The sequence below is a fragment of the Podarcis liolepis genome (genome assembly GCF_965112155.1).
Source record: "Podarcis liolepis genome assembly, chromosome: 4".
Lineage (NCBI taxonomy): Eukaryota > Metazoa > Chordata > Lepidosauria > Squamata > Lacertidae > Podarcis > Podarcis liolepis.
In genome coordinates this window covers 74,504,723-74,521,548 of record NC_139558.1, presented here as the reverse complement: position 1 = coordinate 74,521,548, position 16,826 = coordinate 74,504,723, and the positions used below count along the sequence as shown (strand labels likewise).

The window sequence follows — 16,826 nt, the reverse complement described above, 5'->3', positions numbered from 1 at the left end:
CTTCTCAGTGTTTTGCTGCTTACAACACAGATTAAGTCATTATAATAGCAGCAATGTTTCACTTTTTACCTCAAGCCATCCCCACCCATCCTGGCTTTCCAAAGATCAAGAGTATATGTTTGTGATTGGATCATGCGGTTTTCAATGTGCTTGACATTGTCCTGGCTTGACACCTTGCTTCTTCATAAAGGTAAAGGTACCCCTGCCCGTACGGGCCAGTCGTGTCCGACTCTGGGGTTGCGTGCTCATCTTGCTTAAGAGGCCGGGAGCCAGCGCTGTCCGAGGACACTTCCGGGTCACGTGGCCAGCGTGACGAAGCTGCTCTGGCGAGCCAGCACCAGCGCAGCGCACGGAAACACCATTACCTTCCCGCTATAAAGCGGTACCTATTTATCTACTTGCACTTGGGGGTGCTTTTGAACTGCTAGGTGGGCAGGAGCTGGGACCGAACAACGGGAGCTCACCCCGCCGCGGGGATTCGAACCACCGACCATGCGATCGGCAAGTCCTAGGCACTGAGGTTTTACCCACAGTGCCACCCACATCCCAAGTGCTTCTTCATAGGCATCAGCATTTTATTATCATTATCAGTCAGCCATCCTAGAAGCCTTCCAAGACTTAAGTTTATTATCTTGAACTTTTCTTTATTTGGTAAAATACCAAAATATTGTTGCCTATTTATTATATTCTCTTATTTATTGCTTGCGACATTTGTTATATTTCTGTAATTATGCAACTATTTTCATGTTGTAAACTGCCTTGAGCATGGTCAACTATGGAAAGGCAGCACACAATTAGATGGCGAGGTCCTCTAGTTTCAGACACATGCTGCTCCAGAGGAACTGATCTGCCATTAAAATGAAATAAAGAAGTATCCGGCCCTTAGGCTTTCACAAACTTTTCCATAAATATGTTGACGGTCTCCTCAAAACTGACTCCTGTTCTGTTTTGTAATGCTGATTTTTTAAATATATAATTCTTATGACTCTCAAGAGGTGACAAGGCTTTGGGTAGTTTGTTGGGAAGATCAAGTACTGGGCTCAGCTGAAGGGGTGAGGGGTAGGTTAACATTATCAAATGTGACTGCTCAGAAATATTTCCTGTTCAAGTGTGGGCTTCAAAGGGCCATTTTAGTGAATTCAAAGGCTTAGGGATGCCTGGTATAAATTTTACATATTTTCTTTGAACCACAAGTCCTACACACCATGTTACAAACCAATTTTGAACCCCCCTCCCTTTTTTGAAAAGTGTTTTGTGTGTGTGTGTGCTGCACAGGGGGCTACTAAAATATCACGTTGGGCAAACAGAGATTGTGCAGGTTCCTTTCCTTGGCTATATGAGAAAGTATGAACACAGGGCAGAGACAAGATTCTCATATCACACGGAAAGCGTAGGGTTGATGGCTGAGGACTTGCAGTATCCATTTAAGCTGCATGTTAACAATGCAAAGACTAGGAAATGAAATGCAGACTTATGAAGTGATACATTTCTGGGGTGACTTCTTTTGTTGAACAAGCTGCCATTCCTGTTCTCCGTGTTCTATTGAAATAGATATGTAAAGCAATTCAAATGATTCATTCAATAAGGTAGAGAAACACAGCATTTGCCCAACATAGGCAACTCATAAAGGCTAGGTTCCAGGAGTCCAAGAATATTCGCAAAAAGACGTAAAACCAGGAACCCCTGAAGCCGAGTCTCCTGCAAAGTGAAGGGCTGCTTGCTCTGCTTTGGGTAGGTGGTGGGAGGGCTTTGGCAGCAACCCAGAGTCCTCCAACCTCCTTCCCAAAGCCTGGTAAGTTTTTGTCCAGCTACAGGAAGGAGGCTTGAGGGCTCCAGGATGTTGCCAGAGCCCTTGCACTGCCTTCCCAAACCCGTGATTGCAGCTTTGAGCAGGTGGGGAGGATGACTCTCTCCATTTACTTACTTATTTCCTCCCACCTGTGCAAAGCTGTGATCACATAAGTAAAATAAGCATAAGTTGCAAGCTAGCTGCACGCATGTTGGTTTTTAAGACAAGCCAGTTTTGAGCCTCATGGAATACTTGTCTGATCACATAAACATGCAAGTTCTTTGGTTACTCGTATGTTGTGGGCAATCTAGATTCCCATGGCTCAAGTGTTACTTCTCTGTTCATTGTGGGAATAGCACATTCCCCCAGTCCTCAAGATTGCAATGCTATCCCCCAAACCCTCTTCCCTGTGCTATTACTGCCAAGTCAAGCGTAATCTGAAAGGTGCCAGTGGGAATGTCATAGAAGCCTACTGGCCAGTATCCCTACCACCATTCATGTCACAGGTGTAATTCCATAGGTCCCTTTCACTCCCCAATGTTTTGTAAAGGTTATCTTTAAAAATCCCTTGATGCATACATAGAGAAATGTATTCTGCGTACAAACAAATAGCATAATCTAGATTGGACCTACAAGGTTGGCCCACTGTTTCTTCCCAGCGGATCTAATTATTACCTATTTATTTGCAAGGACCACAACACACAATTGGACAAATTTGAGTTAGAACCACTGTGCGGCTCCCTTAAAAAATGTGTACCACATCTGTTTAATATTGGTATCAGTTTGAAATGAGACCAACAAACTTTTCCTCTTCCCTTCCACATATCCTTACTCCCCATCCCATAATGTTTTTAAACATGCATAAAAATAGAAATTTGGACAGAAGTCCATGTCAAGATTCTCTTAGTGGAAACTGAGCTTCAGTTGTACTCCATGCATTTTTCTGTCTCACCGGCTGCATACAAATCCAGTAAAATTCCACGAGCTTTGCTCAGATTTATTTTTTAAACAAAAGTTTTAGTTTAGGCGACATGAATAATACTTATACAAAAATCCAATAAGGAATTGCATTGCATAAATAAAGGGTTTTAAAATTCAGATTTATATACACGCTTACATTAGTCAAATTAGAAGGTACACCTTGTAATAGAAGCTCCTACTACAAGGAGAGAGGAGGGTAAATGGAAAAAACAAATGTTGACATCATTTCACTTAATTTAGCTCATGGCTACCAACCTTTTTACAACAATCAAGCCAAAAAGGTTGAAAGGGATACAGCGGTGGGCGTAAGAGTGAGAGGGGAAAGAGTATATCACAATCTAGAACAAAGTTCTATTGCTACATTTATGAAAGAGGTTGCACTGGTTTATTTCCTAGTGGATCATAACACACATACAGTACTGCCAAAATTAGTGTCATTAAAATCTTCCTTCTCCTACTTACACTACCCTGTTAATTGTTTTTGAATATCAGGTTTAGATGTGAAAAAATGTACTGCACTGGGAATAACAAAGACATGTCATAAAATTTATAGTTAAAAAACAAACGCAAACAGATAAGAAACTTGTTAAAACCCTGCAGATTTCTGGCAAGAAAGTGCTATTCCTGGTAATTGGCCTCTAAGGTCTTTTAATTTTAAAACCCCCCAGGCCATTTCACTTCATGCATTTTGTGGAACAAAATTAAAATAAAATAAAAAGGAAGAGCCAGGGGGTAAGGGGGGCAAAAACGAAGTATTAAAACGGGGAAAAGACAGACATGGGAAGCAATGAAAATATCCCGTTATGCCACACGGTATGCTTTCAAGAGCGTGAACTCCTTCCTGTTAGTACGCGCAGCCCAGATGAAAAGGGCAGCAGCCATGAACTGCAGGGGTGCTGAGACACAGGCCAGACAGAAGGACCAGCCGAACTGGCCTTGCACCTCTTCTGGAGGGGTTAGCTTCTGGTGGAGCAGCTCAATTCCAGCTACATAGCAGCCAACTGAACCCAGCGTGCACAAACCTGGAGAAGAAGCAGTAAGTATATTTTGGTCAGACTTACAGCACCTAATTCTTGGCTCACCGCATTAAGATATTCACGTTTCAGCACTGAATACAAGGGATGAAGTTTGCCAAGAGGACTCACCCGCTAGAAAGTGGAGGACTCCGGTGGCAATGGCGGGGTAGAGACTGCGGCAGGCGCAGGCACAGACCCCAATGAGAGCCCCAAAACACATCAGCCCAAGGCTAACAAAAGGCAGGAGGAACTGCAAGCGCCATAGATCTAAAGGAAATAGGGAGAGGAACATGATTGGGATGTTCCAACTTTAGGGCCTTGCACTCTCATGGTGCAAAATGCATTGTTTCCAACACAAACGGAGAGTAGTTCAATCTACTATCTAGTTACTTATTTGCAGCAGAGCCCAAGAACTCTAGCTTTTTGTCTGTGCTAAACAGTATAGAAATACATCACATAATAAAACAACATTGAATTTTGCAGAGTATAACTGCTAAATGAAAGACTATGCTATATGTATATATAAGAATCCCAAGTAAATTACCAGAGCATCATAAATGACCTGAGCTGAGATACTAAACATACTTTGCATGGGAGTAAGTCCTGTTCAACTCAGTGGAATTTACTTCTGACTAGACATGCACAGGGCTGCACTGTTGACCAACTTTGACAAGGTAGCATACTTTCCATTTATCCACATTTGATGGAGGCAAACATGTCTTATGGCCAAGTTAAAACATGTCTCAAGTCTTTCTCATTCCTATGTCTATTCAGAAGCAAGTCCCACCAGGTTCAATGGCTCTTACTCTTTGGTAAGGTGCGCAGGGGACTGCAGCCTCAGATACATTTTATCTGCTACACAAAACCAAAAAAATACTTACAGGTCCGGTTCAGATCACTGCCACTATTGTGATTCCCAGGATCCTTATATTTTTCCATGAACTGATCCGAAAGGGAAAAACTGACGCACCTTGTGACCATCTCAGCTTCCAAAATGAAAAAAGAAATAACCTTTATTAGGCTCTGCTTTGCTTGAATGTCATTCTTCATTCACGCACATACATATATCTAGGTTAACTAGGTGTGGTAGGGAACCTCTGGCCTGTGGGCCTAAAGAGGCCTGTGAGGCCTCACCATTTGGCCCACAAGGCCATTTCAGTCAAGCCATGGCCACCTGATGCCATGTATGATGTCAGGTGTGGGGTAGGTAAATTGGCTCAGGCAAATGAGGTATGCAGGTACCTGCAAAGCCCTGTACAAAGAGGCTTCCCAAGACCCAACAACCAGCTGATTGCCAGTTTTGTGGAACACTTTGAAAGGTGCATTGCAGGCTGTGCATTTGCCTGTATGGTTGGATTTCAAACTCTGCAGGCAAAAAAATGAGTCTCCCAATGTCATTGTGACATCACAGTTCGGCAGCCCCACCCCATACAACAACGCATATTGCAGCATTTTAAGAAGGAACAGGTTTACAGTTATAGGTTTATAGCCTCTAAGGCACTATCAAGACTACTGATTTACAACAATGATGTTGAGGAATGGAAGGAAGGAAGATACTGGTGGGGGCAGCTGCAAGGACTGCAAATGATAAGGCCAAGGGTTACAGTAAGGCAATCCAGCCAGATGGGTGGAACATAAACAATAAAATTGTTATTATTATTATGCAGCTCACAGGTTGCCCAACTCTGGTACTTAACTTCCTAAGTATTACACTCCCTCTCACATTATTATTCAGCAGCTGGCACTGATCTCCAACTTTTTAAATTTGGTATTGTTCTCAAAACTATTAGTCATTTCCTCAGAAGACTTGATAGACTACTTCAGAGACAAACTAATAATTTTAAGGTCCTAAGAGCAACCTAGATTTAAATGATGGAGGTACTTGCTTAGAAGATACAATTAAAGTTCTCTCTAAGGCAAATTTGTGCATCTTAAAACTGAGAATTAACAACAACAAAAAGGGGGGGGGATGTGTCTGCTCAAGCGGGACCTGATAACCTAATCAATTAATTCATGCACCAGTGCTTTGCATTCAAATGATCCTTTGGGAAAATGGCACTAAGAGAAAAACACATTTAGAGACACTTTCTGAAGTAGGTTTACTTGGTGAGTTGAACCAGTAAGAGTTCTCAGCCATCGTGATGCATCTCCGCCATAGTCCAATGGTGCCGTTCCATCGAAAGAGAGCTTCTGTATAAGACTTTTCATCTTCACCAGTGAAATCATCCCAAGTGGCCTTAACTTCACTGTAATTTTCGGGTGGTGATGAGTTGCGGTACTCATACCAAAAGTCCGTGCCAATAGAGGCTGCCAGGTAGATGGTGGAGATAAGGCTAAGCACGCAGGCGATTACCAGAGCAGTGGCAAAACGGTTATCCATCATAGTGTCTCAACTGCAATCGAAAAGAGTAAAAAGCAGAAAGTTTCCAAACATGAAATTTAACTGAGTTAGGAAGACACGTGTTTTTCTGGCTCTAGCCAACCTCTTTCACATGCGTACGCCAGCTGTTCGTTTCATTGCTTACTTGCAACATCTGTTCAATTTAGCAATTAAAGCAACTTCAGAACATCCTCTCCTGTAAAATTCTACTCATTGAACTGTAGCTGGGTTGAACATAAAAAAGGACTGAACCAGAAAGCAAAATGATTAGCATGGTTCCATTCCAGATGATCACTACAAGAACTCAGGGACACCCAAAACCAAAGACTCCCAAAACAAACAAAAAAAGAGTCTGGCTTTTTCCTCCTCCCTTTCTATTCTTTTTCCTTTTGTGTCATGTTTCAGATTATAAACCTGAAAGACTCTTTTATCATTGATCTTTGCAAGCCATTCTGGTGGCCTTGGAGTCTCGTGAGTAAGGTGAAAATCATTAAAATAAACACACACACACGTACATTATTGCATATTAATTCTGTCTGCTCAAATCAGGTACCACTGAGCTGCAAACTGTTACTCCTATAATATTATGTTGTGCATCTTGAACTTGATGTATGGAAATGGAGGCAGGGCTTAAGAGATTTGGAAGAACATGCATGTAGAAAAAGCAGTCAATACAAGTATACAAGTGATTTTCTAAACAGACCCATCCGTTAAGCCACCCATCCTAAGACAGAGGAAGATGCAAGCAGACTGGTCTATACATGTAATCAGTTACATTTTCTGTTCTTCCCTGTAAAGCTTCATAAGACCGACTTTAATAGTAAAATAACAACTTTAAAAATATTGTACAATGAAATACGTCGCATTCCAGTTGGTGGCTGTGACCATGATAAACTGAGGATATGATAATTATTTATTGAAATATGGAAGTGGAAACCAACAAAATAATACAATATAACATTTGTGTAGTACTTCAGAAGGCTGAACACAATTCCATTACCTCCTTATGACAGTATTATCTCCCTAATTTGTAGATGAGGGGAATAAACAAAGGCTTGCAAAAGCTACCTACTGTCTTTTTGGCAGGTGAGATTTGAACCAGTAATGTCCATGCTCACAGCTCATATGGACATAGAACACACAAAAATGTGGAGTGTCTCTGTAAAAACACACACTATTAAATTTACTCATTTTGCTCAAGTATCTAAACTTCCTTTCAAAGATGTCAGTGTTGCAATTTCCTCGGTCACAGTTGTTTCCTTAGTTTTTATTCAAACGTATTTTAGCATTCATTTTTGTATTAAGAGAATGCATCAGGGGGTCTCAGACTCCTAAGCTCCCTCCCTTTGGCCTTGTCATGAGGAGGAGTTAAGTACAGAAGCTTCAGCTTCTGTTTTAGTTTAAACACAGCTTCTTGTGCTGTCCAGTCCCTTCACAAACTGTAGCAGAAACAAAGCAACTTCAAATCACAGTTTATGAAGCTGGCCTGTTCCAAATACAGTTGTACCTTGCTTTTTGAACAGAATGTGTTCCAGAAGTCCATTGGACTTCCGAAACATTTGGAAACCAAGGCTTCCGGTTGGCTTCTGATTGCGCAGGCGCGCCGGAAACAATAGCAGAAGCTACATCGGAAGTTTGGCTTCCAAAAAAAGTTCAAAAACTGGAACACTCATTTCCGGGTTTCGATCATTTGGGAGCCGAAACGTACGAGCACAGTACCATGGTGTTCAACAACCAAGGTACGACTGCAGCTAAACTGTAGCTAAAATAAAATGGAAGTAGATGCTTCCAATCTCCTTGCAATTGCACTGGAAGAGGGAGCATAAGAGTCCCAAGGATTGATGAGAGACATTCTCTTAATGCCATGGTTTTGCTGCATCTGAACTCACCCACAGTATTACCAGTAGCAAAGAACTTACAAACAATCACAGTATAAACAGGACAGCAAGATGACTCAGGAGCGTGGCTATTTTATGGATTATCTTAGTTTGCAATGTGTTCTTTAGAAGAAAGTAAGAGTGAGAACCAAGTGAAAGCCTGGAGCATGGTCTGGAGCTTATGAAGACAATTAAAGGGAGTGCTCAAGAAAGAAGCATTTGCGCAAAGCAGCAGGTGGTTAAGAAGATATGAGCACACAGATGAAGGCTGGAGGCAGCCAGAGCTTACCGTATTAATACAGAAGAAGTTGGTGTACAGAAAAAGGAGAAAGAATGGGAAGTCACAGTTAGAACACCCATAAATAATAAGGTTTGCAAAAGGCACTTTATATTTAGAAGATAGTAAAAACTGAATGACAAAACACTAACAGGAAGAGAAGAAAAGAAAAGAAACAAAAATGTTACCATTTAGATGAAACTAGTAGCAGAGATAATCCGAGCTCAAAAAGTAGAGAGTCAAAAAAATAAGCTCCCCAGTGGCTTAGGCAGAAAGTTAAAAAGATTAAATCAAAGATATTGGGATACCTAAGGACCACCAGCCACAGACTCAAAGCCATGAATAAAACTTAATTGCCACAAACCTGTGCTACCAGGCTGAAGTCAATCATGCTGTTTATTGGAAAGTTTATTCAATCTAGATAGAGATTGTCATTAAGACGATGTTGATAGAGGAAAATCAAAGTTGAGCAATTATACTACTAACTGGCATTCACCCAGTGTCAGTCAAATGGGCATATTTAATTAAATCACAGTAGATAAAATTGTTTTGAACTGTAATGGGTTCAAAACAGGCCCCAATTACGGTATGTGGCAAAAGTGGCACATGAATCAGCAGTACACATATACTGTATTCCAACAAGAGCAACATTGTGTTTTTGGGCAGAAATGGTCACATTCACCACTGTAAAAACTTATGTATGTACCCTAAGTTTTCAAAGTACTTCCTCCACATGATTCATGTTCAGATAATATCCCCATGTGCACAAACAGAATAAATCTCAAATAGAACATATTTTCAACAGGCAGCCCAACTCAATACATGTTTACTTGGAAATGAACCCCATTCATTTGAATAAATCTTAATGCCAAATAAGGAATTTTGATTGTTTGAAACGTTCCTTCTATCTCACCAAGAAAAATATTGTGGTGTGGAGATTTCCTCTGCTGAAAGGTGAATACTTCAGTGTTCCTACAGAAATCAGGACTGAAGAGTAGCTCAGCAGCTTTAACAAGTATTATTTTCACAACAGTGTCCTCAGGGTAGTTAAGTTGTTAAAGGCGGCTTTTTGTTTTATTTGGATAAGAAAGAAGCAAACTGAGGTTGGTGCAAGTCAATCACATTTTGTCTTTAACACAAGCTACTCAACAATCTTGATTGGGGATAAACAAAACAAATTGGGCAGGCAACACCCAAACCTAGGACAGTCTAGTAGTATTTCTAAAGCTGAGCATGTCACAAGCATAGGATATGTACTATGGATTTCCACCAAGAGACAAGATTGGCTTATGAAGTCTGCCTATCTTAAATTTAGGAGTTGCCGGGGATAAGATCACTTTGTATTTAAATAAGATGTCAGGGTATACATTCTCACACTGAGGTTTAACCAAAACCTTTCTCAATTCTTACTAGTAAAGATGTATAAAGAGGAAATATGGAAACAATGATTTTTAAAAAATAAATTAGAAAATAATTAGAAACCAGACCATTTGTAACACAGCACTTTTATCTTGCCACATCTTTGGCTCAAAAATGGGTCAGGCGACTGGTCCTATCCACTGGCTAATTCTGTTAGGATGATCCCATTGTTAGCTCCAGAGTTTTACAAGGGTAGTGGAAACAACACTTCCTTTGATAGATACCAGCATCCGAGGGCACAGATTGTCAGTGGGGAGGAACACAAAGCCCATTCATATCCGATTTTGTTGTTTTCCTCAATTATAGTACCAAGAGGGATCACGACCACCAGCGAGAGCATCATCTCAGGCTACAATACCGGGGTGAAATGAAACGTTCGCCCAGGTAGACACATATACGCTCACAACAAGAGAGATTTCCCAAAGCAGAAGCCTAATCCCTTTTTCATGGGCGGGCTGGAGGGAAAGGGGGGGGGGTGAAAGGCCCGCAGGCACACACCTTTCTCTGTTTCCCCTCCTCCATCCTCATGTTATATATATAACTCCACAGCTGCAGTCTGATGCACGCTAAAATGGGAGTGAGTCCTAGTGAGTAAAGCGGGACTGCACTGCACCTTGGAGGCAAGATGCGCATACCAGGGAGTGTGTAACTAGGGGTGTGTGTGGTGGGGGTGATTATTACTACATTCTCATCACTATCAGTAGTAGTAGTAGTAGTAGTAGTAATAATAATAATAATAATAATAATGGACAGGTGCCTGCAGACTCTGTCGAACTGCAGGGCTGAACCTGCCAGCGTTGCGGGCAGGGTGTGTTTGGTGGGCTTTCCTGCTTCTTGGAGATGTCCATCAAAATATAAGCCACGGGTCTCCCGCACCTCCATGGACTCTTTCCGGACACCCCCCAACCCCAGTACTATCCCACTCATGAATTCCGGGTGAGGAAGGGAGCCGGGCCCGTCCATACTCACCTCCCATCCTCCTCCCGACTCCACGGCGCCGCTTCCACCACCCACCCTCGGCCGACGCTTAGCCTGGGGACGGGGGAGGGGTCTTTTCCTCCTCCCTCCTCCTCCTCCTCCTCTCTCGGAGACGCTCATCCGCCCCCGACCGCCAGGCACCCTGGGGAATGTAGTTCTGGCCGCATCGACGGCGGCGCTCCGCTAAGAAACCAAGGTGGGAGGCGCTTTGTTTGTTGGCCCGAGATCTTGAGGAGAGGCGCTTTCCATTTGCATCCTGGGTATTGTAGTCTCGCTGACCAAAGGCGCTGGAATGCGGGGAGGTTGCTTCTCAATGGACAAACTGCTTTCAGTTCTTAATTCGGTTCAGCGTTCAGTTGCCGCCGCGCTCTTCCTGCCATGGTTCCAGTGCCTTATATATAGTGATAGCCTTTCTGTACTTATCAGAAGTAACGTAAATTAAATCAAAGGGGGCTTTCTCCCAGGTAAGGGCTGCAACCTTAAGGGCGTAAGGTATTTTGGAGTTTCACCAAAACACAAGCATCTCTCATCCCTTTGGAAACATGTTCACCTGTTGAACTCCTGGCATAGGAACTCTGCCAGTGTTGTGTGTGTGTGTTTTTAAGGTGGCAACTGTCCTGGCATGTAAAAAACGTCACTTTATTGCACTTATAAAATATGTTTATAGAATGCTTTAAAATTGTTGTTACTTACCGCACCCCTGAAGCTCGTGCCTATCAAGTTTATAATGTAATAGAATATAGTACTGCATTTGGATAAATTCACATTAAAATGCTGATGGACTTTTTTTTTTTGCAAACTAGTGTGAAAATGTGTGGAGCTGAAATTAAGGCAGTAAAAATGAGAAAAAGAAAACCAAAATTGACAGATTCATTCATCCCTACCTAAGAGCAAGGCCCATAGACCTCAGTATACACATAGAGGATTACCATACTCACCAAAGCTGTGTTCTACTACTGATTGCTGGTTCTTTCTTCAGCTCTCAGAGAACTCAGTGTGTGAGAGAAATGACACATACCAGGTTGCTAGGGTTTATCTTCTTATGATGTTTTGGAATTTGATGGGCTTTCACTGAGTACTCATATGCTTACCATAATCTAGCTAGTCTTGCATGACAGGAATAGAGATGACATCTCCCTGATAATGCAAGATGAGATGTGGCATAACAGGTTTTACCTTGGCACAATTTTATTTACAATTTTCTTGGGAATCTGTCTAGAACTTTTAGATAGGTTCAATAAAGTAGCATTCTTGGAGTAACAAATTACAATACGTATGTGTCCCCAGTTGTTATGAAGCTTAGTTCAAGTAAAGGCATAGATGGCTCTGTAGAGAAGTAGCCCAGTGGTTCTCAATTGTTTTTCTCTGGGCCACACTTTCAGAAAAAAAATTTGCTTGTGCAAATGGGGAGCAGGTGCCGATATACTTCCTTGCCAAGGGTGCAAGGGGCCTAGATATAGCTCTGTCAACAAAAAAGCTCTGTGAAAATCTCTGTTCACAACAATATGTCATGGAGAATTGTAGAAGAATAACCAGTGCTCCTGAAGAAAGGCATTGGATACTGTTTCTGGTTGTATACCCCCCCCCCCCCATTGATAGTATACTGCACTGAAATGCTTAAATGTTTTTTTTTTAATTGTCCTTGAATTTTCCTGCCACATTTGCTATCCTCTTCTGCCACCCAATTGTGGCACACCACACCCTTTGAGAACCACTGCCATAGTCTCTCCCTCTATGGTTACTCAAAGAAAAGACAGTTCACATACAAATTAAACAGAGTTTAAAACAAGGTTGCAATCCTAAGCATCCTTTTGTTAAAGCCACAAAAATGAACAGGACTTTTTTCAAATAAAATCTGTTTATGATTGTAGCATGAATGCAAAATATCCTTCTGTTTCTCAATGAGAAGTCTTAATCTGTGGGGCAAAGCTCTACCATCCCATAAATTCATTTTCCTTCACCTGTGACCCTGATATATATTTTTTCTCGTGCTGCAACTAACAGGGTGGACCAAAACTTGAAGTGAAGAAAAGAGTATTTAAATGCTTCAGAAAAGATATAAGAGCAAGATACTGTTTTTAAGAGCAATATAGAATAAAATCTGACATTAAAGGTCAGGTAGAAGTTTTAAAGCACATCTTTGTTCGCAAGATTTTGCTGCTGTCAGAATTGAGAAGGCGTTGGACATTCATTCTACAAATAACAGCAACATGTCAATTGGTAAAGCTTGCGGGAGTGGAACCCTCCCAAGTTTAGAAACACAGATTAGACAAGCTAACGGTTATTTAAATAACAACCCACCCTGACGAACTGAATTCACCACTTTCTTACTTCTGCTAACCATCTATAACCTCAAAAACCTCAACTAATAAATTGTATTTACGAAGAAACTTAAACCTCTCCCCTCCCCACTTCCTAAAATTTCAAGGAAACCCACCCTACCATATTTTACGATCAAAGCTGCCTGTATATGCATGCTGGTTGGTCAAATCAAACCAGGCCCTCCCATTCTGTGCTAGACATTTAAATGCCTAGTCAGAGATTGATATGTTGTACGTCAGATTTTTCTGATCATCTGGAAGAAACTGAAAGGAAAAAAGACGAGAACTGTCATCTGTAGTGCCAAAAAGAACATAAAAGTGCTGAAAGCTTCTTCGCACAAATCATTTTTGAGATGGAGAAATCAACTTCTAGCTATGATTACTATTTCTACACAGATTCTCCTGAAGATAACTGCTCAGCTGTGGAATTGCCTTACAAACACATTTTCCTGCCTGCTCTCTATACCATTGTATTCCTGGTGGGGATTGTTGGCAATGCCCTTCTAATAGGAGCGCTAATCTTCAAACGACGGGTTCAGAGGCTAATTGATATCTTCATTGTCAACTTGGCAGTGTCTGATTTTATATTCCTTATCACATTACCCTTTTGGGTAGACAAAGAGAGGACCTCGGGACTTTGGAGATCTGGCTCTTTTCTCTGCAAAGGCAGCTCCTACACCATCTCAGTCAACATGTACTGCACCGTCTTTCTCCTCACTTGCATGAGTAGCGATCGGTACCTGGCAATCATGTACCCATCAGTGGCTAGGAGGATCAGAACAAAGCTGTATTCCATCATCCTTTGCACTTGTGCCTGGATTCTGTCCTGCCTACTTGGGTTGCCAACCCTTCTGTCCAGAGAGCTGAGGAGATATGACAACAGCACATATTGTGTGGACAAGGAAATCACATCCACTCACCGGATTGGGTCGCTGCTGCTTCTAATTTTGGCGTTCTTTGTTCCTCTGTTCATCATCTTGACTTTTTATTGCTCCATCACCAAGAAACTCTGTGTGCATTATCAGAAATCTGGAAAACATGATAAAAAGCTGAAGAAATCCATCAAAATTGTCTTCACTGTAGTGATCATTTTTGTTTTATCTTGGGCTCCTTTCAACATTTTTAAGTTTCTAGCTCTGATGTCTGCAATCCAGGAACTGAAGCCACCTTTCTGCCTTCCCTACAAAGTTGCCCATATCGGTATGGAACTGAGTGGCCCATTTGCGTTTGCCAACAGCTGCACAAACCCTTTCATCTACTACTTCTTTGATGACTACATCCGTAGGGCAATGATGCAATGTATAACTCCGTGCACAAAGGCCAACAACTTTGGAACCAGTTCTGATAGCTCGGACACTCGCCTTAGCTACTCCTTGACTGTGTTTGCCCACAGGGAAGATGTTTCTAGGAAGAGAAGGAGGTCAGTATCATTCTGACAAGAGTCATAATTCTGAAAGATCGAGTGCCTCCATGTCAAGAGTAAGATCAAGAGAAGGAGGTAATGGAAATGTAAGAAAATGAAAAGATTAGAACAAATCAAAAAAGTTAATTGACTGTAATATGATTGTATTTCATAAAATGGCATGTTTCTTATCTTAAACCATGTAGCCAATTACAAAGTTCAATTGGAATATAGTCTGTAATATTAGCAGACTTGAAGGTTATTAGGCAATTACACCAAGAGGCTTACCAACCAATAAGAAACAAACCGTGGAAAACTTTAGGTCAATATTCTGCTGTTCCATAAGAAGTACAATATTACAAACTCAGAGCAACCAAACCAACTCATATGTGCCTCTTTAATAAAATCTTATTAACATAGAAAAATTAGTTTAGAATGCATTTTTTTGTTATATTCTGCATCTTTTCTTGTTAAATGCTATAATACTGAATTGTTCAGGATTCTTTTAAAATCTATACTTTTTTTGTTTATCTGCATTTTCAACTCTCAGTGTCTGCACTATTACATGTAAAAACTATTTTAGTTTAACACAATCCTATGTATACTTGAAAATGTAAGTTGCACTGTGCCGTGATAAGACTATATAGGATGACAACCTTAAATAATGCTGTTATAATAATTTTAGAGGGGGTTTTGAAAGAATTATATACATAAAATTATATACATACAGAAATATATACATAAAATATTTTTTCCTTTTGTAAATCTCATTTGTGTAAAATGGTACAATAAGTATTGGAAAGTTAAAATTTCACAGGAAGAATAAAAATTATTCAGCACAAAAAAGAACTCTTCAGACAATTATAATCTGTTGACTTAGATCAGTTGCTGGGAGATCAGTACTAGATATTTCTCTTGATCTCATGCATGACTCATGATTGAGGATAACTGATTTCTAGAATAAAAGACGCCTATGCTCACCACTGATTTTAAGTATTGAGTTTCTTTAATGTTTTTTCATTCAACTTACCATCAGAACAAGAACTTGTTATTGTTGTTTAGTCGTGTCCGACTCTTCGTGACCCTATGGACCAGAGCATGCCAGGCACCACGTTGTTTAATTTACCGTATCTGCCTCTCAGAGACTAAACACTGCCTCCCTTCAACAGCAGTTTTAATTTTTGAAACTTTAGGAAAGGTGAACATGTTTTAGAAATTTGTACATTAGCTTTGGAAATCAGTGTGATGATTTTTTTTACAAATGTAAATTTTAAAAGTGTTTGGTTTTTTTAACAAGCATTTTTCTTTTCACTAAGAAGAATAAACAATTAAGTATATGAACTTAAAAAAAGTGTGCATGTTGATTTCATTTGATCACTCTGTGAATTTACTTTTCTTCTCTTAAAATAAAATATAACTGAAACACTGCATTTGCTTGGTAGAAGATTTCTAAAAATATTATTATGATTATGATGAAAAATAATCCAAGTTAAACTAAATTAAAATATCCTTTCTATTTTAACACACACTCACACCTACTTCAAATGGCATTATTTATCCCCCTTTAAGACATTCTGTATCTTCAACTTGCTGAATGTGTGGTTCATAATACAGAGTTCTAGCTCATAATTTTTTACACAGATTTACTAGACCTTGCCAGTGTTGTGTAGGAGACAGAATGCTGTATTTGGAACTGAGAAATAGGGGTTCAAACCTCCACAAGCTGCAAAACGACAGTAGTGGCGTAGTGTGGGTTGTCAGCACCCGGGGCAAGGCAAGTAATTTGCGCCCCCTAACCCATGGATTTGCGCCCCCTAACCCTAACCCCCAGATGTTGCGCCCGGTGCCGCCGGCCCCCCCTGCACCCCCCACGCTACGCCACTGGACGACAGCATACCACCCAAAGATTAGACTTTTTTCAGTGAGACCAGTGCCTCCAACTGCTAACCAATTTGGCTTCTACTAATTTCTTACCTAGCACACCACCTCAAATTAACTTCTACCTCTGTTAATGTAAGGAGCACCCAATTTTCCTTTATTTCTGTTTTCCACCTATGAAGGAACTCATGTATTTCACTTAAGTATGGAGACAGATCTGGATCACACCTGGTTTTAGTATGAACAATTTATACTTGTTCCTATCAAGCATTAGTGCAAACAATTTGATACCTGCATCCCATTATGGGCAACCTTGAGGTCGGGGTGATGCCACCGGTTGTCAGAGGTAGCGGCAAAAGTGAGTGGTGTAATGATTGAGTGCCCTTTACCTTTGTATAGGCTACATTCTATCTGTGCAAAATTTAGAGGGTTTTTTCTCTCCCCCCCCCCCCGCCACTAGGCAAGCAAGAGACCGTTTATATGGACACTCTCCAGTTAGGAAAAAGTA

The 16,826-nt window shown here is 40.9% G+C and overlaps 2 protein-coding genes across 3 annotated transcripts; one reads left to right on the top strand and one right to left on the bottom strand.

Annotated features, from left to right (window-relative positions):
- Positions 1–2,760: 2,760 nt before the first annotated feature.
- CLDND1 (claudin domain containing 1) lies at positions 2,761–10,875 on the bottom strand. Of its 2 annotated transcripts, none has more exons than XM_083500922.1 (5): positions 10,709–10,875; positions 5,890–6,179; positions 4,668–4,772; positions 3,916–4,053; positions 2,761–3,792 (listed from the first exon to the last, which is right to left on the bottom strand). In XM_083500922.1, the coding sequence occupies exons 2-5, from the start codon at positions 6,167–6,169 to the stop codon at positions 3,572–3,574; spliced, it is 744 nt and encodes a 247-aa protein (XP_083357048.1). In that variant the 5' UTR covers positions 6,170–6,179; positions 10,709–10,875; the 3' UTR covers positions 2,761–3,571. The 2 variants fall into 2 exon arrangements, with proteins under 2 accessions (XP_083357048.1, XP_083357049.1); XM_083500923.1 differs by lacking the exon at positions 10,709–10,875 and adding an exon at positions 6,720–6,855.
- Positions 10,876–12,371: 1,496 nt separating this feature from the next.
- On the top strand, positions 12,372–15,847 carry GPR15 (G protein-coupled receptor 15). Its single transcript, XM_083500714.1, has one exon. The coding sequence runs from the start codon at positions 13,392–13,394 to the stop codon at positions 14,472–14,474; it is 1,083 nt and encodes a 360-aa protein (XP_083356840.1). The 5' UTR covers positions 12,372–13,391; the 3' UTR covers positions 14,475–15,847.
- The last annotated feature ends 979 nt before the right edge of the window (positions 15,848–16,826 follow it).